The 22688-nt window shown below is 34.3% G+C and overlaps 1 protein-coding gene across 1 annotated transcript; it reads right to left on the bottom strand.

Moving 5' to 3' along the window:
• Positions 1 to 8849: 8849 nt before the first annotated feature.
• On the bottom strand, positions 8850 to 18715 carry LOC132176510 (S-adenosyl-L-methionine-dependent methyltransferases superfamily protein). The gene is made up of 6 exons (XM_059588740.2): positions 18415 to 18715; positions 18252 to 18315; positions 15993 to 16185; positions 14563 to 14636; positions 9577 to 9732; positions 8850 to 9116 (listed from the first exon to the last, which is right to left on the bottom strand). Exons 1-6 carry the CDS (start codon positions 18623 to 18625, stop codon positions 8993 to 8995), a joined length of 822 nt encoding a protein of 273 aa, XP_059444723.1. The 5' UTR covers positions 18626 to 18715; the 3' UTR covers positions 8850 to 8992.
• Between the last annotated feature and the right edge of the window lie 3973 nt (positions 18716 to 22688).

Here is a 22688-nt window from a genome sequence, read left to right as displayed (position 1 = left end):
TTGTCACCTTTTTGTTTTTTCTCCTCCTGCCTCTCACAAATGTCTTGAGAATTTCATAATGCTAGCTCATAAATTCAATAATCGTAATCTCCTTTTTCTTTCCAATTACTTGTGTTGTTTGCATTAATTGCTCATTCTAAATTTTATTCATTTGCCCGTAAAAGGAGCTGAATCTCTAAATTTCCATTAATCTGCATCCATCTTTCTCAACCTACGTTTGTGGAGTTAATTTCTCTTTAAAACACTAATTTTACTGCCAAATTCTATAACAATTTAATGGTGTTGGGAAGGGCTCAAAACAAATTTCTTCTGTCTTTGTGTGTGTTGGGTTGAAGGAAGCAAGACTACAAAGTATATATACAAGTACCAGACTGATATATATATATATATATATATATATATATACTTTGTAGTCTTGCTTCCTTCAACCCCATATATGTTAAAGATAAACATGAGTTGCATGAGCAGCATGCTAATACCCAAAAGGGGACTTGGCTTACCTGCGGTAGAGCAAACTACCACATATCTGTTGGAATTTCTCTTTTAAAGGTGCGTTTGAAATTGCGATTTCACAAGAATAGTTTGCGTTTTTAAAAGATATCACAAAACGTAAGGCTTTTGGCATTGCGATTTAAAATCACTTAATTTAAAATAAGAAAAAAATATGTGATTTCTATAAGCAGGTTAGGGGGTGCTTATTTGAAAATGCGCAAATTTTAACCAAAATTACATTTCTCATAACAAATATTTAATAAAAAAGTACTTTTAAACATGTTTTACTAAACGCCTTTGCGATTTTGAAAAGTAGCGATTTCAAAAACTTAATTTTTAAAAACACAATTTTTAAAATCGTACTTATTGAAATCACAATCTCAAACGGACCCTAAGTGTGTAGGGTAACACGTAAATAATAATAATAATAAAAATGGCCAAAACCAACGTCCTATTCCAGCCCTTCGAGGAGGCCAAGAAGGAGCTCGATCTCATCCCCACCGTCCCTCACCTCTCGCTCGCTCGCTCGCAAGAAATACTTTGACGAGTGCGTGGCCGCAGTAATCCTCTGCACTGGTTGAAATCTGGAGGTGGTTGTCAACATATATATATATATATATATATATATATATATATATATATATATATATATATATATATATATATTTTTTTTTTGAAAAATGAGAAATTTTGATTTTTTGGGTGTGGGTGGTTGTTATAAATGCAAACTTTTGAGTGCCAATATTTTCAAAATTAGAGACGTTTGAATAATAACATAATGTTAAAGCGCTATTCACGCGTGAAAGGCGACATGTGAATAGTGTTACTGTTCATGCATGAATAGTAACACTATTCAAATGTCCATATTTTATAAATAGGGACGTTTGAACCATAAAACGCTGCAAATTAGTGACGTTTTCTAAAAATGTCACTATTCCAAACATCTCTAATTGGCTTTTTTTTCTTTTTTTCTTTTTTTTTTAATTTTTTTTTTTTTATTGTAGTGTTCATCGGAGATGATCAAAATAATTAATAAAAAAAAATGCTACGAGTACCAATGAATATACTCCGCATCATTTTGATATTTGTCTATTGATAAAAGATTTTGATACCCTTAGCATTTCTCAAAATGAGTGATTGATGTGGACTTGAGGTCACAGTGCGAAGTCTTGTAGAGATAAATTTTGTGAGTATTCTTGTACTTGTTGTATTTGAGAGAATAGTGTAATTATAAAGGTTATTGTATTTATATATGCTTTAGTTTGTACCAGTGATGTAAGAGGAAAAGGATAAAAGAAGAAAAAAAAATATATATATATATATATACAGGGAAATAAGAATAGAGCTCAGATCAATTTTTTCTCCTTGCATGACACTGAGTCAGTACACAAAGTCCAATGCTATTTGGGAATCTCACAATTAATTAATGAGAAATGCTACACATACTCACACTCTCACACTTTCAAATATATATTCTATGACGTGACACTAAAAATTGGAATTAGATTTTCAATGAACTACTATTACATTTTGAATTAAATTATGATTTTTAACGTCACATCAAGAGTGTAATAGTGAGAGTGTGTAATATTTTTCTTAATTAATTATCTCTCTCACAAATCTCTTCTCTGGTTCTATTGTGAATTTCATAATGCTTGCAACACTAGCACATGTCATGACAGCTCATAAATTCAATAATCCTACCACTCCACCAATAGCATCTCCTTCTTTTTCTTTCCATTACTTGTTTCCATTGCTCTTTGTGAGACCAACTTGTTTTTACCTCAAGATGTGTTATTATTATTTCCAACCGAGTTTTCATCTTGCTCTAACCACTGGAAAATTCAAAAAAAAAAAAAAAAAAAAATCTGTGAGAGACAAACAGGGCCTTGAATGTTTTATCTGTCTATAAATGCACGTTTCTTTTTCCTAAGCATCACAGAACCGAGGGCTGAAGAATACTACAAACAGGAAAGGGGCAAGACAAGCAATGTGGTTTAAGCAAATTCCAATTATATACATAGATATAACCGTTGGATAGGAAGAGGTTAATATGGTACAAAAAATTCTTACAACGGGGAATCATCTGTTTAACATCTGGAACTTTGAGCAAACCGAGTTATCAACTGGCAACCCAGAAGCAAAAGTTTGTACAGTCTCCCATTCTTGCCTGGATAGCAAAAGAAAAAGACACATCCCTTGATAGTTATTGAACACTTATTTGCAACAAGTTCTTGAAATTATGACAACCCTGTTTTATCAGTTCATTCTCCTAAATGAGAACAAATTACCTAGTCCATGCAACATCTGACCACAATCCCCTCAAGATTTAGAATCAAAGTCGTAAGTTGTCTTTAAGGAGTTATTGTCTTTATTTATATATAGACAATATCTTTGTTGAAAGACAATTCATTGGTCCATTCAATGCCTTAGGGCCTTAGCACCTACACATCAATCCAAAGTCTCCACTTTGGTTGATCAAGGTAGATCATCGAGATTCGATGCATAAAAGTTTTTTTCAAAATGAAATTCCCAGTTTCATTTACCGGCTGCGAACTTTCTATATTTAAGGATACAAAGATTATGGACTAAGACTTTGTGTGATAACCACGTTACTCACACCCATAGCCATATTCAATATAATCCTAAAACATTTCACATGCATAATATATATGATGAACTTTAGTAATAAGGATGTAAAATATATTTTATATGTCATATGCTCAAATAATTTAATTAGTAAATAAAATATATATTCATTACAAACATTTGAATGTCAACATAGATATAAATTAAATCATTAGGATTTAGTGCACAATCCCAACATTTACGACTACGAGCAATCTTTTATATAAGTTACAAGAGCCTATGACTACGATCTTCTATGTGATAATTCCTTTACTCACATCATAGTCAAATACAATGTAACACATGCATATAATATGAAAATATTTATATACATATATCCATGTAAAACATTAATGTATATGTCAAATGTTCAATAATAAAGTTAGGGAATAAATAATATTATTCAATTATAATAAAAATATCATCCAACCAATTGGAGTTTTGGACACCAGTCCCAATAGTTTATCAAATAACAACTCATTGTGGTCTAGTTTGATGCATTCGAAAGACACCAACATATCAATTAGAATTAAGTGCCTACTTCCATGCATGATCAAGATATATAGATCATCATGATTAACATGTTTTAGTCTTATTAAATGAAATGCTTAATTCTACTACCGACTACGAACTAGGGTTTGTAAATCACAAGGAATTATGATTTAGATATTCTGTGTTTTAATCTCATTAACACACCAAAACCATATACAATGTAATTTATGGACTTTACTTATCAAATAAATTTGCAATGCCAATGTTCTTATAATTCTCATAAAATGAAAAAAAAAATTAATTAATGATAAAAATTTCATACAAAAATTGGGTTTCAGGGCACTATCTCTAACACAAACATAGTGGCAGGTGAGAGTTTCTGCTTTGAACCAAAAGCAAACTTGAACAAACATGACTAGAAGTACATAAATTATTTTCATTTTCCGAGGTGTGTTCTCATCAATTAGTTTACACAACATATATACAAGTACTCGGGGCCTCGCATAAAGAATACAAGTAGGTTCAAATCTCCAGTCTTTTTGTAACACCCAAACCCATTAGAGTTAGATTTTTTAACCTAGCTAGAACTCTGAGAGGAACAAAGGTCATAAATAGAACACACAAAGCTTTAACTATAACATTATATGCACGAGTTTAACAAGTTTAAAAACTATTTATTGAAAATAATTGCGGAAACAGAAAGGTTATAAACATAACATTATAAGTGATTTCAGAAAATAACTTTTCTCTTTTGTGCCCTAAAACACTTAGTGGAACTGTTTAAACCTAAAACATGGCATGTCATGACATATTCCCTCATCTAACTTTTCTTTCAGCTGCCTCCTGCTACGTTTCACCCTGACCTGTAAAACATAATACAAAATATATAAGTGAAAAAGTTCAATAATCATTATTCCCCAACCAATTTTAAATTCCTTCTTCTTAAAAATTGGACTTAAGAAAAAATTTCTTTCTTATTCTTCTCTTACTATGGCCTATGCATAATGTTACACCCTATATGCTAGGGTTGTGCGATCCAACCTTTGAGATCACGGCATCATCCGTAGCCGTGGAGATGCCCCTGGCCAGCTTATTAACTTTTAGGTGCACTTAGGTTGGCAAACTTAGTGATGGACTACCCTATGACAATTGAACTCCATCCCAGGTTCAATACCGTGCCGTACTTTCTCTGTTTTCTTAGGTAAAATATACTTACAAAATAATCAATCTTAATATGCTAGTAACTTTCTCTTCTCATTTTTAAACTTATTTTCCATAATCTAGGAGAAATATGAGAGGGTTTTTCTCTTCTTGAAAAGAAACTTCTCTTTGGTTAGTACCATGTTTATTGGAGTGACATTATAATGTCTGAATTTTAATACAACATTTCATGAAATGAAATCGTAACATGTAGTACATTAAACATAATCAATTTAGAACATTGATAACCTTAACCTTGGTAAATTAAGCATAACACAAGATCATATCATAAAACATATACATTAAAGGGGCAAGCGATATTACTTACCTCTTAATTGCTAGTAGGCCGACAAATTTCTAAGAAAATAAGTAACAAGTTCCGACACGTTAGCCCTATCTCTTTAAGTCTAAACAACTCTGATTGAAGTTGGCCTTAACTAAGACCTTTCTTGGTTTTTTCCTCCTTATAAAATTTCTCTATATAAAAAATAAGCTTAGGGTTTTATTCTGGTTAAACTCCATTGTTTTAAATAATTTTGAAAAATAATTATTTTATTTAAATAAACATTCCTTTGTAAAAGTAATTTTATAAACTTTTTATTTTATTTTAAAAACTTCCAAAAATTCTAGAAATTCTTAAAATCATTCCTAGGCCTTGCAATCTGGGGAATCACCAAGATTAGCCCACTTGGGCTTCTCCTAACAAGTTTTTAAATTTTGAAGCCCAAAAACACTTATCGAACTTAACTACACAATTAACTAGTTTGAGCCCAATTAGTTAGAAACGCCTGTTTGGACCCATAACCTAAAGTAAATGGATCAAAAATACGTTCTAAAAATGCATAGTTTGATTGAAAGCTAAAACTACAATCATAAACTTGAATAAAACATGGAATAGAACTTAGAGAAAGTAGAAAACTTACGTTTGGATTGCAAAAAATAGGTCTACGGATTGTATTAGGATCCCCTCAAATTTCGTCCCAATGAGTAGCTCAATCGGCAGTGGACCACGCTTCATGAAGCGGAGGTCACTAGTTCGAATTCACCCTTCCCTTTCCCTTGTGTGGACATGTAAAAAAATAAAATAAAATAGGTCTACGGATTGTATTAGGATCCCCTCAAATTTCGTCACAATGAGTAGCTCAATCGGCAGTAGATCACGCTTCATGAAGCGGAGGTCACTAATTCGAATTCACCCTTCCCTTTCCCTTGTGTGGACATGTAAAAAAAAAAAAAAAATCCCCTCAAATTTCTTTCAAATTTGGAATTCTCTTATTATTAAATTATAGTCATGCTTTACATCTAACAATCCACAACGTGCCAGCTGTCACACAAAATAAATGCTAAAGTTAATGAAAGTTTAATGCCTCAATGATCTAGAGAGAGAAAATAAATCTTCATTAACTTTAGCATTTATTTTGTGTAACAGTTGGCATTTTGTGGATTGATAGATATAAAGTATGGCTAGGATTTAATAATAAGAGAATTTCAAATTTGGAAGAAATTTGAGGGGATCCTGATCCCTACGGCTTGGGTTAGGGCATTTCGAAAAAATATTTTCAAACTTTATCTTAGAGAATTAATATGGTCGCTTGTTGCCTAATTAAAATAAAAATGGATATCCTAAATATTTTATGAAAACTATGCACATATGTGGCTAAATAGATGTTGAAAATGATTTGAAAAATTATTTTCAATGCTATGTTTTGTAAAAAAAAAAAAAAAAAAGCATATTAATGACATTGATCCATTTAATTAGGTTAGTCTAATCTAAGGTTGAGATTTTACACATTTAATATTGCAAAACTTATTTATTTATTTTTTTCAATCATGCAATATATGTACTCAATTAGTTATTTAAAACTTACATTCATCGTTCAATATACTGCATTATATCTCGCTCTGCCAGCCACGAGGCCTTGGCGGCTTTCTTATACGCAGAAACACGCAGATGCATTTCCCAAACTCGCAATGTCCACCATTTGCTTTCTCCAGTTCAACGCAAGTAGCCTTACATTTTTTAGACTCGGTACATTTTCCCTTAAAGAATTTGCTTTCTCGAGCATCTGTTACACCATGTCCTGTAACAAGAGTCAAAATTTGAAGACAATTAGACAAAACTAGAGAGAGAGAGAGAGTGCATTTGCAAGCGTAGGAGAGAGTTTTATTTAGGGGTGGGCAGATTAACCAGTTACCGATTACCGATCATGTACCGGTTTCGACCGAACCGATATTAACCGTAACCGATATACCGATATCCTTATCGGTTAAATTTTTTATACCGGTATGCTTATCGGCTCGGTTATAAATTTCATATCGGTTAACCGTTTAACCGATATAAACTGTTAAATAGGGATGCCAAAACGACGTAGTTTTGAGATTATATATATACCTATGTAACCTTATCTTAATTTGGGTTTGGGTAGGTTTGATTTTTTTTTTTTAGTGATGGCATTGGATGGGATTTCTTTGCCTTTGGTGAAAGCATTTTTCATTAACTAGTTTTGTTAGTCTAATTAGCATTCATTATGTTAATTAGTCCATTTGCTTTGGAAAAATGTATTTTATAATATAAAAAAAGTTGTGGTGGATCAATATAAAAAAGCTTCAATTTTTATCTCAAAAAACAAATATTTGGGTCCCAACAAAAAGTATTTGAGCCCTAAAACAACTCATTTTTAATAAGTTATTTTAGCCCAACAAAAAGTATTTAAGCTCTCAAAAGTCAAAAAAACTCATTTTTGGCCCAACAAAATAAATTAATATAAAGCCCACGGTTAAATCGGTTAACCGGTTTAACCGAACCGTTTAACCGTGTACCGTTATAAAACCGGACCGTTTTGACCGATACCCAGGCCTAGTTTTATTGATGCTCAAAATAAGAACTTTGTTTTCTTCGAATACTGTTGTTAATTTGGTAGCTAGATCTTGCGTATCTAGGATCTGAAATGCTAAAAATCTATATTGCTTTTTGTTATTTACAACCAAAAATGAAGTTGCTATTCAGTAAATAATTCAAATAACCCTTAATAATCTAACATGCCCAATAATGATATGAAGTATTTTTCGGATTTGTGAATTAGGATTTACAGATTTATTGCATGAACAAATATGATTTTAATAAAATCAGAAATTAAAAGTACTTACCTTTAGGAATAGCATAGATAATTAGAATCACTATCATAATAATAGAAATAGTAATTTTCGCCATATTGCTCTTCACTTCTACCAAATAGAATTGGAAAATGAGGTATTTATAGGATAATAGACATCCTTTTCCCACTTAGTTGACCTTTTGTGAACCACTTGATATTACCAAGGGTTAATTAATCGCTCATATTCCCAAGGGCTAATTAGATTTAATATTGGAAAAGTATAAGAACAAATGCTTGGTTGACCTTTTGAGCTATTACATGGACGCTTATGTTAGAGATTGTGTCCTGAATCCCAATAATTTTATATTTGCATTAACATTCAAATGTTTGTAATGAATATATATGTTATATTCACTAATTAAATGATTTGGGCATATAGCATATAAAATGTCTTTTACATGCTTATTACCAAGTTCATCATATTTGTTATGCATGTAAAATTTTGATTATTAAATAAGGCCAAACTAAACCTAACAATGATTTTTAACGCCACATCAAAAGTGCAATAGTGAAAGTGTGTAATATTCTTCTTAATTAATTATTTCTCTCACAAATCTCTTCTCTGGTTCTATCGTGAATTTCATAATGCTTGCAACACTAGCACATGTCATGAGAGCTCATAAATTCAATAATCCTACCACTCCACCAATAGCATCTCCTCCTTTTTCTTTCCATTACTTGTTTGCATTGCTCTTTGTGAGAGCAACTTGTTTTTACCTCAAGAGGTGGTATTATTATTTCCTACCGATTTTTCATCTTGCTCTAACCACTGGAAAATTCTAAAAAAAAAAAAAAAAAAAAAAAACAAATTCGATGAGAGACAAACAGAGCCTTGAATGTTTTATCTGTATATGCATGCACGTTTCCTTTTCCTAAGCATCACAGAACCGAGTGTAGAAAAATACTACAAACCGGAAAGAGGCAAGACAAGCAATGTGATTTAAGCAAATTCCAATTATATACATAGATATAACCGTTGGATAGGAAGAGGTTATTATGGTACAGAAAATTCTTACAGCTGGGAATCATCTTTTGAATAAGAAAACGGGTATTGGAGCCCAAGGTCTGTTTAATATCTGGAACTTTGAGCAGACCCAGTTATCAACTGGCAACCCAGAAGTAAAAGTTTGTACAGTCTCCCATTCTTGCCTGGATAGCAAAAGAAAAAGACACATCCCTTGATAGTTATTGAACACTTATTTGCAACAAGTTTTTGAAATTATGACAACCCTGTTTTATCAGTTCATTCTCCTATATGAGAACAAATTACTACCCAGTTCTTGAAATATGGCATCAATCAACCCCATTAATGTGTTAAAGGCTTAACTTGACTGATGTGTTGGTTAAAGAGTAATGCTATACGTAGGACTTCTATTCCTTTTTTATTCCCTTAATGGTTATGTGACTTTTAAAAATACCATTTGATCAAAATTCAATAATAATTCATCACAAATCTAATGATGATTTTGAAAGCCACATCATCTTTGGGGAATAAAAGTTCTACATATGGCATTACTCATTAGATAAAGTAGATCATTGACTGCAAATAAGCCATATGGGCAAAAGTAACTTTATAAATAATAAGAATCAAGCAGAGCAGAAATATTACCATCCGCCAGGATGCCCCACATAAACCACTAAGCTGATCAGCCCTCCAGGCATTAGGATTTTTTTTGCAACTTCCAGTGCCAGTAATGTTGTCTCTGGCTTTGTGATTATTGCTTTGTCACCACCAGGAAGGAAACCTAAGTTGAAAGCAACAAGCCTAAAAAAGCCCGGGTCATCAAATCTCTCTTTCCTAGAAGCACCTTTTTTTTTTTTTTTCCCTTAATGAAATGCAGAAATATGTTTTTGATTGGTAAGTAAGATATGCATCTGGTGGGTCTTGAGTGGGTGGAGAAGTGACAATTGAGTTAGAGCTGAGTTGGCTCTCAGCAAAATGCAGAAATATTAATTACTATATGGCCTGACTCACTACAAATCCATAAAAGACAATATAGAAGAATAATAACAAGAAGCATAATACAAATATAGAACCAAAATTGAAGATTTTAATTAGTTTTATCCAGCTTAATTACTCATACAATAAAAGGTATGGTAAACTAATATAGATGTTTGTGTACTTCTTTATAGTTAATCATTTTGTTACTTATAAACAAGATGCCAGTTGAAATTAAAACTCCGATCAAATATCATAAATCATAAGTGCATATGTAATGTAAATTGACCAAGTGAACATGCCAGCAATAGTACAATCTGGGACACAATTTGTTGAGGTTGCTAACCTGCTAGTTGATACTAATATTTGGACCATGTTTGGGCATTTATTCAATATTTCTTTAAAAATATTAATTCTCATATGACTCTTGAGAGCTTGTAGATGAAAAGACATCACTAGGCTTGGAATTTATGGTCTTCAACCACTATAGCTAACACGTTATCAAACCCCATAAATAAAACCTAAAAACAAAAGGGCCAAAACTTTAGCTAATTCTAGAAATTGTCCCTTCCAATTCATCAACAACTCTATCACCGTTCAAGGCATAACCCATAAAACACCAAACAATTGGAAAAGCGAACTCAATAATTCTTTTGCAACCTCACAATGAAGAAGGAGGTGATCGATAGACTCACCACTTTTCTTACACATACAACACCAATCCACTACAAGAAAAAAAGTTTTTCGCTAGTGTTATAGAAGCAGTGAACAGTACCCAAGAGCATAAAATTTATTTTTTGGATACTTTAAAAGCTCTTGATGGATGAGGGATTTAGGGTTTTTATGAGTAGAATTTTTGGAAAAGAATAAGAGGAACAGCAGATCTAGTTTGGCTGGAATTTGGAGGAAAATTACGAGGAAATTGAGAGGGGAAAAGGAAGATAAACAGAAGCATCACACCTAGGGTTCATTAGCATTGCACCTCAATAGAGTTGCATCACAAAAATCTCAAAAACATTTTTTTCTTTCTTTTTTTAAGGGGAAACTTCACAAAGGACCCCTGAACTACCATGCGTTTTGAGAAGACCTCCCTAAATTTCAAAAACTCTCAATTATTTTTTTTTTTTTGGTAAGTAATGTTGTATATATCAAAAGAAGCGCTAAGCGCTTCTAAGTACACAATAAAGTATACATAGGTAACCCAACCAAAGCCCAAACACAAAACACCCTAAAAAACCAAAAAATAATCCAAATCTAAAACCCGCAGAAGCCCAATAATGGCCCTAAAACCCCAAAGCCCCTACTGCACCTCAGGGGGGAAGAAATTACATTTTTCGACTCAAAAAACCCCCGCCGGCGCTGGTACTTTGAAGGAGAAGACCTCCGACCTCTAGCATCAAAATTTATGGAGCATTCCAAATTTTTGAGCTCCCTCTTCCCCTTAACCTTTGGAGCAGAAACGTCAATTATAGGCTCCCTCTCCTTATCAATGATTGAAAAAAGATCCAAAAGACTTTTCTCGCCACCTTTCCAAGACAACCCCACCACGGGAGCGAAATTCACCGCATCGAGCACCACCTTGGAATAGCCCTCCACCAGAGTTTCTGCCACCACCTCGGCAAGCAGCTCCTTGTTTTTATGCAACTGCTTAGCAGTTTAAAAACTCTCAATTTCACCCCTCGAATTTTTAATTTGATGCAATTTACCCTCCTCCGTCAATTTTTACCGTTAAACCCTAACGGAAACCCCTAAAAAGACAAAATTACTTTTTGATTTTTGCTTTTTTTTTTTAAAAAAATAAATAAAAATAAAAAATAAAAAATAAAAAAAATTGAAAAAAAAGGGTCACAAGGTGGCCAACTGTGGTCACCTTGTGATTATTTATTTTTTTTGATAATAAATTTATTTTCTTTCAATTTTTAATTTGAAATTAAGGGTAAATTTAAAATTTTATAAAAAGGTCAAGGGTATAATAGTTATTTTATCACTTTTAACGTTTAAAAATTGACGAAGTGGGGTAAATTGCATCAAATTAAAAGTTCAGGAAATAAAATTAAAAGTTTTTGAAATTTAGGGGGGTCTTCTCAAAACGTATGGTAGTTCAAGGGTCAAAAGTGAAGTTTCCCCCTTTTTTTAATTTTCATAAACTGGTTTTCTATTGAATTGAAAGTGTAAATCAATATTTATAGAAAGCTAAACTTAACCCTATTGGGGCTTGGAATTTATGGTCTTGGACAACTACGGCAAAGTTATCAAACCCGTAAATAAAATCTAGCAACATATGAAACCTATAATAGCACTTAAGGGCCAAAACTTTAGCTAATTCTAGAAATTGTCCCCTCCAATTCATCAACACTTCACTCACCCTTTGAGGCATAACCCATACAACACCAAACAACTGGAAAGCGAACTCGATAATTCTTTCGCAACCTAACAATGAAGAGGTGATCAATACACTCATCACTTTTCTTACACATACAACACCAATCTACTACAATAATATTCTTCTTTGGTCGAAAAGGCTAAAAAATATTAGAGAATTTAGGATTACAAATAGGGCACAAAGAGGGATTTGGCTAGCAAGAAAAACAAGGAGAAAAGCTTTAGGCTGGTGTTCTAGAAGCAGTGAACAGTACCCAAGAACCGTAAAATTTATTTTTCGGATAGTTTAGAAGCTTTTTGATGGATGAAGGGTTTTAAGGTTTTTATGAATAGAATTTTTGGAAAAGAATAAGAGGACTACCAGATCTAGTTTGGCTGAAATTTGAAGGAAATGTGAAGAAATTGAGAGGGAAAAATGACAAAGGGAAGAAGAGGATAAACCTAAGCATCACATCTAGGGTTCATTGGCATTGCACCTCGATAGAGGTGCATCACAAAAATCTCAAAAACGTTCTTTCTTTCTTTTTTTAATTTTCATAAACTGGTTTTCTATTGAATTGAAAGTGTAATATCAATATTTATAGAAAGCTAAACTTAACCCTACTTGGGATTGGAATTTATGGTGTTTGACCACTAAGGCCAAGTTATCAAACCCCATAAATAAAACCTAATAACATATGAAACCTATAATAACACTTAAGGGCCAAGACTTTAGCTTATTCTAGAAATTGTCCATTCCAATTCACCAACTCTCTCAACTTTCAAGGCATAACCCATGCAACACCAAACAACTAGAAAAGTGAACTCCATGATTCTTTGGCAACCTCATAATGAAAAAGCAGGTAATCAATAAACTTTACATTTTTCTTATACATACAACACCATTCACTACAATAACATTCATCTTTTGTAAATTATCCAAAGTTAAGATGTTCCCTATAGTCAGCGTCCACAGAAAGAACACTACTCGCGAAAGAGCCTCAACTTTCCAAATACTTTTCCAAGGAAAAGTGGAACTTACTGGAGTAGGTAACAGATGATAGTAAGATTTCACTGCAAATGATTTCCTTTCAGAAGGAATCCAGCAAATTTTATCCTTACCTTCTTGCCTTGCTCTTTGAAAATGCAACAATTTACGGTCAAGAACAACAATAGCACTCGCATTTTCTTTCTTAATATTTTTTCCTAGCTCCATCTTAGATTCTTTAAATGATTCTACTCTGACTAGCATATAGGGCTTCCATTCCTTTAACCGGTTTCACAATAAATTTCTTCTTTTGCCTTAACTTGGACAGCACATAGAGGTTCTAGTTATGTATCCAACCATTCCTTTATTCCTGGTTGAGGTAATTCTACCAAAGCATCTAAAGTAATTTCAATTTGATTTACAACATGAACCACAGTACTATGCTCCTCACCTCTTCTATATTATTTACTTCGGTGTGGCACATTAGTCATTCTTCTTGATGACTCATAGCTGAGACTAACAGCTCTCTAGTTCAAGAGATGAGTCCAATCCTCTAGTTATCTCATTCATCAAAGAGGGAAATATCTCACATCTTACAAATATTTCATTTATCTTTTCTCTATCACTCACTGTATCTATGAATCTAAAAGAATTTGTTATGAATTAGATCACTTCAGACAAAATGATATGACATGTAGGTTATGTTTAACCGGTTTCTCATGTGGAACCAAAGGATTGGCCGGAGTGGCTTCAAATGACATAATCCTCCATAGACTTAAAATCATATATTAGGCGGTTAAGAGAGGGTGGTTGAGATCCCTACAGGTTTTCTAATATTTTGAGAAAAGCAATTGACATCTCTGGGTTGTTGGACATCCGTATTGGATATATGTGTTTATAAGCAATAATGTATATTTCTCAGCAAATAGACAAGCCTTGGCTTTAAAAACTTTATTCCAGAACATCATTACCCCTTCTTTAAATCTTCAATATCAAGCACTAATCTCTAAAGCCTGAGGGAAAACAAGAGGGCCTAGAGTGAGAAACAATAAATAAATTCTTCTCCCCAAGTTTGTTCAACAAATATATTGACTTTGAGTTGAAGTATCTCAAGCTTTCTCAGAGTTGAGTGTCCAACTAAGGTCGACTAATCCCTTGAAAGATTATAGTAAGTTTCAGTTAAAAGAAGCAAAAAAAAAAAGAACATATATATTTGATCACTTCAAATAGCCTTCATGTATCACATACATCCTCTACTTCAAAACATAGAACAATCAAAACAACAGGCATTGAGTAGTAATGAGTACCTCACGGAGGCATTCTCTGAAACAACTTTGTCCATTTCACTGTGGCATATGGGCAAGAGCTTGACAAGCTCTATCTGCATAAATTTGCAACTTATAAGCAATTGCTCATCTTTCCTCATCTTATGAACACTACTCAACAACCTTACACCATGTTCCCAATTTCAAAAGACCAGCGCACTATAGAACCATGGTATATAAATGGATGTAGTGAATAAATTGAGCATTCCAACAATAATGGTAGGATCAACACTATTTATGTGAATTCTTTGGTGTTTATAATAACATATTTGACACAAGTTCAACTATAGAGACAGACTGAAAACCCAAATCAATAAAATATAGAACTCTACATAAACTAAGGGGCATTTGGAATCACTTTTTGCATCTACATAAGCTAATGATGGCTCTTCTCTTCACTTTTCTACTCAATTCGTAAAGAAGTTCAAATCCGTACCAAATACTGAAAAGGAAAACATACAAACATTTAATTCTTTTCTTGTTCTCTAATGAACTCAGAAACTACAAATTAAAAGGGAGATGAAGACCACCCTCTACTATTGTGACACCTTTGGATGGGTAGTTTTTAATTTCTTTTCCTTTCTTTTAAAAGGTATGGGTTTGCTTAATTCCATGTTCGATTCAACTCAGGTAAAAGAATTACAGGAGTCGGGACAGTTCATAAGATTATCCAAAATCCAAAGATCTTTAATTTTATCCAACGGAAACTAAAAGTAATTCAGTAAGTTTACTTCCCACTAAATTGCTATTAAAAAAGAACCAGAGAGAAGGTGAATATAACTAATCAGGATTGACAGGATTGATATATCTAGGAAATGGCTGCATCATACCTAGTAATTGACAGCATGTAGTCCCCCTAAATGTTAACCAGAGATTGAACAAGTGAGAAATCAGATCAAGACAACCAAATATAATACCAAGAAAAGGGAATCCCTTATCAACAAGTGCGGGCCTGTCACCAGTCTCTGTACTAGCATCCGAAAGCACCCAAAGTCCAGGGACTCATACCCTATCAGAGTTAAAATGTGCATTTGGTGTTCCTTTTTAAGTACAAGCAACAAATTTAGGGTAATCTCACTTTATATTTAATGACTTTTGAATTACATGCAACAATGGTAGTGGCAAATGTACATGCTTAGGCAAGATTTTAGGTACTATGGCATAAAAAGAATTTACAGCTCTATAACTCTTTCGCTACCCTGGCTTTTAAGATTAGACTGCCATATTAATTTAGTTCCAATCAAAGTGAAGTTTGATACATGTCAAAACTTAAACTGGATTGTTGCAAAAATAATTTATCTTCATTGTCCACAATTAGTAGGTGATGTCTCTTGAATCAGAACTCTAAGATTTTTCCCTTTCCTTGGAAGAATCCAAAGTAAAAGACAGAAGAAAATGCAAAATAGGGGCACCTCATTTGGATTGAGTGACTGTTCCAGCAAGGAATAAGTGTTCACTAAAGCATCCTTCTGAATGTCCATTGCATAAACACATCCCCTACCTGATTCATCAGCGACCATTTTGAGCATTTCTAAGGTATCATAGCCATTTCCACAAGTGGCATCAATGACTGTATCCCCTTTCTGGACTACATGTTTCCAGACCCTGGTGTATATAGAGGCAATAGGAGGTTCAATGTCAGAATACAGTTGCAATGAAATAAGAAGCATAATGTGAATATTAATGAATCAACCTAGAGATGGGATAGGGCGAAGTAGAAAATATCCAGCACAGTTACCATTCACAATTAAATAATTTGTCCGGTGGTAATTATCTGGGTGTTAAAATGCTAGAGCCCAATTGTAAATGATTTATCTAGAGCCCATACAAGCTCGATTGTAACAAAAGCCAAAACTATTACATAACACAAGCTCATTTCTTGTATAAACCAAGAAAAAGTTAATTTAAGAACAAGTATATAATTTCAAGAAGCACATATTTTGTTAAAAAAAAAGAAAAAGAAAAAGAAAAAAGAGAGAGCAATTTAAATTTCTCTTAACTAAGGCTCTGATGAAGAATTCTTTGTTATCTATATATGACCATTGAATTGCCAATTTTGCAAGAAGCCACATCTAGAATGTGTAGTTATTTCTTAGAATTGCGCAGTTAGTAGTCAAATGACAGCAATCTGGTAGAATGCATTTTCACAGTAAGGATTACCAGAAAGCTTATTAGATAGGAAGTGAGGAAAGCCTAGAAAAGTACGGCAAGTAATTCATGGGAAGTGGCATGTAGGTTTCAAGAAAAGACATTAGGACAATAAAATATGGCTTCAACCAATTGTGGATCAATTAAAAGACAACAAGCTTATAAGGAGTAATCCACCATCGCTAAAAATTCCAATTTATGCTTATATAAAAGAAAAAAGTGACAACAACTTTTCTTAAACCAAAACCACTTTATATACAAGCTCAAATGCAGGCATAGACGCATGTGAAAACACACACACCCTAAAGCAAAACCCAAGGCTTCAACTTTAAATTTAAAGAATCCAAAGTCGCAATTTATCATTAACAAAAAAAAAGAAAAAACTCATTGTCCCCATTATTTAGAGCGTATTTGTGAATTTCACTTAGTTTTCTCCCACTATAATGCTAATAATCAATCAACATGCAATTTTGCACTAAGTCAAGGTAGTTTTAACCCTTTGGATCTTAAAAAGCTCTCATCATGGAAAACGTTGCCTATAATTTTAGCATTAGAAACAATACTTTCCCAGTACTTAGTGCTACTCTCCTATTGTGCCATGTAATTTCATATATAACGTTAACCACAATGTTCATATAGGTAATGTCAAGTTAGATTTCTACATGGGCAAATTAAAAGGTCATCAATCAATAATGTCTCTATTGGTCATTACTTTTGTAACGACCCAGAGAAAGCATTAATCACATCTAATCTATCACTGCAAAATAACTTGTCAAATTGCAATTGGAGCTTCCTAAAATCACTTATAAAACTTAGTTTCATTTAGTAAAGAATTAATGTGGGATTTAATACTCATGAGTACAATTATAATCTACCCACTCTATGTGAGCAATCCATCTTCCAAAGATGGGACTAATTTTCTAGGCGTCACAATCTGCTCCACTCAAAATCTCTGGCATCCTCATCAAGGCCCATGTCATGCAGTGCTTCAACACCACATAGTGTTACTAGTGACCAAGAAAAAGCGCTAGCCACATGTGCAGTATTATTCCAAAAGGACTAGTCAAGTTGAAATTAAAACTCCTTAAAATCACTTTATAAAGCACAATCAAACATAGTAAGGAACCAATATAGGACTTACCACCCATAAGTATCTTTATAGTCCTCTTTAGGTATCACAACTTTCTATCCAACAAAACAATTACATTCAAAAAACTAGAAAAGAAAAATCTTATAACAGCACATTCTATCCAATAAAACAATCACATGCAAACCATTAGAAAAAGAAAAGTCTTCTAACAGCACATTTTGTCACTAGTCATTACTGCAGTAGTCAGCTAATCCTTATCCAATAAAAAACAAAGAAAAAGTCATTTTTCGTAAAGACTCATAATGTTCAACTCAGCTAAGCCTTATCCTAACAAATAAGAACAGGAAATTCTGTAACGAATAAAAATACCAAACCATTGTTTACACAAATAGATAAAAGACGTATTTGGAGGAATTCAACCATCAATACTTACGAGTGAGCAACTTCTGTTGCCCTCTTCTTGCCAAATATATAGCTCATTAAAACATCCTCCACTCCTACACCGAACCATTCATAAATGTTATTGTAATTATGCTTCATCCATATACATATACAATCTTCAAATTTCATGGAGCTGAAAAGGGGAAAAGGGGTACCAGAAAGAGGCGAATCGTGGGGAAGATGATTTTCAAAAGTTGAAGAGGCAGAAGCGAATCCATTTGGCTCAATCGGTTTCGCGCAGAAACACAGGCTTCTAGGGCTACTCTGCGAAACTTTTCGTGGACACGTAAGCTTGAGTGTCTGCTCGAGACATTTTCGGGGTTTCGAAATCGCAAACGGACGTGAGCAAATTCTCAGCGATAGCATCTCTCTCTCTCACTGTCTCAAACAAACACCGAATGCTGGGACCCCAAAATTTGAAGCAAATGGGCGCTTTGTGTGCGCCCGTGCGTGCGCGTGAAGGAGCATAGGATAGGATGTCGACTTTTAATAACCTTCGATTTTATAAAAAATAAATGTTACCGTTATACTTACCGTTTTCCTTATCTTACGGGAATATTATTTTTTTAAAAAAAAAAATATGGCGGACTGGTGAGGTAAGTTTTTTTCAAATTTTTTTAGAAAACAATATTCATGTAGATCAATAGAACACACACCTGGAGGTAACGTAACATTTCTGGTTTTGCAAACGCTTTAAGAAAATATAAATATTTCAATTATATAGTCTTAGTAAGACAGAAATTTCTTCCAAATGAGGTTGTAAGCATTTTCTTCAATTCAGTCTTTAAAAGTGTAATGTGTTTATTAATATGTGAGAAATACATTTTTATTACACGATGCTAACATGATTGTTCCAACTAATCCTTGAATTATTTGTTTTTTAACAATGACTAATCTAAGGGTTAGTGGAGAGTATTACCTCATCATTTTATAATATTTATAAGGTAAAAATGTGATTTATAGCATTACTTTTTTTTTTTATTATTATTTAATAATCTTAATAAAAATGTATGTGCTTTTCACATGCACCATGCTTAAAGGACTTGCAACGCTTCTATACACTAAGCTAGAGGGATGGGAAAATTCTTTCAACTCAATTTGGAAGAAATGTATGTCTTTCTTACCATATATAATTTATGGATAGACTTTTGTTGAGATGTGCACATAAAATATATATGCAGTAGAAAGACGATCTCATGAATTTTGCTTCAAGATAAATAAGACTATATTTAAAATTAAATACATAAGTTCATGATACTTATAGTTGAATTCGGCTTCTCCTAAACATGTAGGGGCTATATGTAACTCTACTTAAAATTCTTCTTGCATGTTGAATAATGAAGAACGTACATGTTCTTGATATTCTTGATTCAACCTTCAGATATTATCTTTAATGATAGAATATGACTATGAGTGTGGGCTTAAAAGAACTATTCTCAATTCTAGAGAATAACTACAAACATAAACTTGAGAAAAATATATATATTTTCTTCTCTTGAATATTTGTCACAACTCTCTCAATTGTGTTTTTTCATTTTTGCCTTATGCTTCTATATGGTCCTCTATTTATAGATTTAAATTTACTTGAAGAGGTGGTAAAAGAGCATTTTAGAATCCAACCAAGTAGAACTAGAAGTCCAATGCTTGAGTTGGGTTTTATCATATTGACCCAATTCTCTTTTAATTAATTCATTTAATTCCCAAAGCTTTTTGTTTTTGATACGCGTTGTTTTCACTTTTTTGTTTTATTCGACATGGCTGCTCCACGTACATTGACTTCTTATCTCATTAGATTTATAATAAATTATTAAATTTTAATTCAATAATAATTTTAAAAATAACGTATTTAAAGAGAATAAATGTCGCTAAATAAATTTTATGCAATTTATTTATTTATTTTTTTGAGAAAAATATAATATTTCATTCAATAATATCACGAGCATAACGCTCTTACATCACAGAGCAAAGCTCTGAAGCAACCATAGCATAAAGCTACAAGATTATCAGGTTTAGTACAAGATTCGAGACTAATCTGCTAACTCATGACTAAAATCAGATTTAGTACTAGATCTGTGATAGATAGACTCAACCAAATGCATGGATAGCAATTATTCCTCGACCCTGAGAGCGGAAAGACTCTCATGCCAAAGCTCTTCCTCCTCGACTTGAAGGCCAGGATAATGATCACATCCACAACCCAAAGGTTTGGACCAAAACTAATTAACCCGAAGGCGACATAGATCGAGTGAAAGGGAAAAGAGCCTTATTACAAGCCTATCAAAATAGGGAAATTAAACCATACAGGGAAAAAACACACGCAAAAACACAAATACATCTTAAAGAAGCAACATAACAGGGAAATAAAACAAGAAAAGAAACAACACACTCCGATCACGCACACGCTAGGAACCGAAAACCGAAGGGGCGTTGGAAGCTTATTGCGGTGGGGACTTGTCGAAAGGCCCAATAGTGGACGGTGGGCAGTAAACAGGCGCAGAGAAGATTGGCAAAGCTGGACCTGAAAACAACCACAAACAAGAAAAAAGGGAAAAAAAAAAAAAACAAGGAACCACCAAAACAGGAAAAAAAACAAGGAAAAAGAGCACAAAATAGGAAAACGGTAGCCGAAAGGGAGCTGGACCTGTGCAGGCCGGAAACCGCCCCATAAGGGGCCTGGGAGCTCGACGCGGTGGGGACGCATGAAAGAAAACCCTAATAGCGGGCAGCGAAGCGACAACATAGGTCGACGGCGACCACAGACAAAATCTGAATCCACAAAGAGCCAAAACAAGGCCAAAGAGCTCGCTGCAGAAAATGAAGGCAGGGGAAGAAAAGCAGTAGGGAAGGGGCAAAAATGAAGAAAAACAGAGAGGGAAAGGAGTAGTAAGGAAGGGGAAGAGAGGAGGCACCGCAGCTAGGGTATCAGGTAAATAATTAGCATCGAAGCGAGGAGGACGAGGGAAGAAGGGAAGCAGCCAAATGGCCAACGTACCCTCCTCCCCTATGTGGCTGAAAGATTTCACTTTTCTCTCTTGTGGCTAGAGAGAAAAGAGACGGCAAGAAAATTTAATTGGTACCGCTAGCACGACACAAGTGTTAAGAGTTGATTTTAATAGTAAAGAAAAAAGCCATGCACTCCACCGGTACCGCCTTTTGCCCAGACAAGCTCACTACAGAAACCACCCTACACGGTCGGCCACCGCCGTTCCTGACGCTGTCCACTTCCGCGCAGGGGCCTCCTGAAGTAATCGTAGCCGTGAAGAAATGGAGAGGACCCGATCCGATTCGTCTTTACTAGTGAGAGAGAATGAGAAACGTGGCCAGCGAGGTGTATGAAGGGAAGTTTTCATATCAAACCATTTACTGGCCGGACAGACCACGGAGGAAGAAAACATGTTTAACAGCTATCCTATACAATAACAAAGAATAGTGAAAGAAGGAAGGATAACACCAAATAACAAGAATTCTTATTCGTCCCCAACAAACCCTATTGATCATTACTGGCCGGACTGCTCTGATTGAAAGTCGTAAGCGCCTCCACGTCAATCTCCATGGTGTCGGCCGGTGGGAAAGCAGATTGGTTAGCAGCCGAGGCAGCGAAGAGTTGTTTGAACATGGTAAAGACGTAAATTGCCACACTCTTGACGATGAAAGTAATGGCCATGGTGAAGATGGTAAGAACCACGACCATCGCAAGGGTGCGACCAGGGGAGCTAAGAAAGTTATCTGGGCTTTTCCCAGCCGGAGGAGGAGTAGGCGTGGGTTCCATCTTTGTCGTTGACGTGGAGAAGGTGATGGTGGTGCACTGGTGGTAGACGTTGTCTGTATGGTATGTGCAAAGCAGGTAGCGGATGCCAGAGGTCGAGATAATACAAGCAATTTATAAACCTTTAAGTAGATGACTGATACGCAAGAGGAACTTTCCTCGAGACGGAGAGGAAGGAACGAGAATAAAATAGTTTTCAGACGACCCCCATAAGACAACCCTTTTGGGAGTAAAGCTGGAATTTTCTTGATGTGAGGAAGAATCGGGTTTACGAGAACAAAATAGTTTTCAGACGACCCCCATCAGACAACCGTTTTGGGGGTAAAGCTGGAATTTTTTTGACGTGAGGAAGAAACACCCATCAGCATCAGACAACCCTTTTGGGGGTAAAGCTGGAATTTTATTGATGTGAGTAAGAAACCCCCATCAGCATGATGTGAGTAAGAAACGAATTTTGGGAATTGGGAGGGTATGTCTTTTTCCTAAAAACTAGTTGGTGGGTTTTAACTTTTAGACATGTGGTTTATTTTTCGACCTTCAAATAAAATGGAAGGCCCAGATGATTTAATTCCAGATTCGAAAAGTCTCCGGGAATCAGATACAGATCCCATGAAGCCTACGTCCTCGTGACACTTTTTTAATTATTTTTATTTGACGTGGCTG

Source organism: Corylus avellana, chromosome 3 (genome assembly GCF_965113065.1).
Source record: "Corylus avellana chromosome 3, dhCorAvel1.hap1.2, whole genome shotgun sequence".
NCBI lineage: Eukaryota > Viridiplantae > Streptophyta > Magnoliopsida > Fagales > Betulaceae > Corylus > Corylus avellana.
Note: the sequence above shows the minus strand (reverse complement) of the source record. Positions and strands in the feature narration are given on the sequence as shown.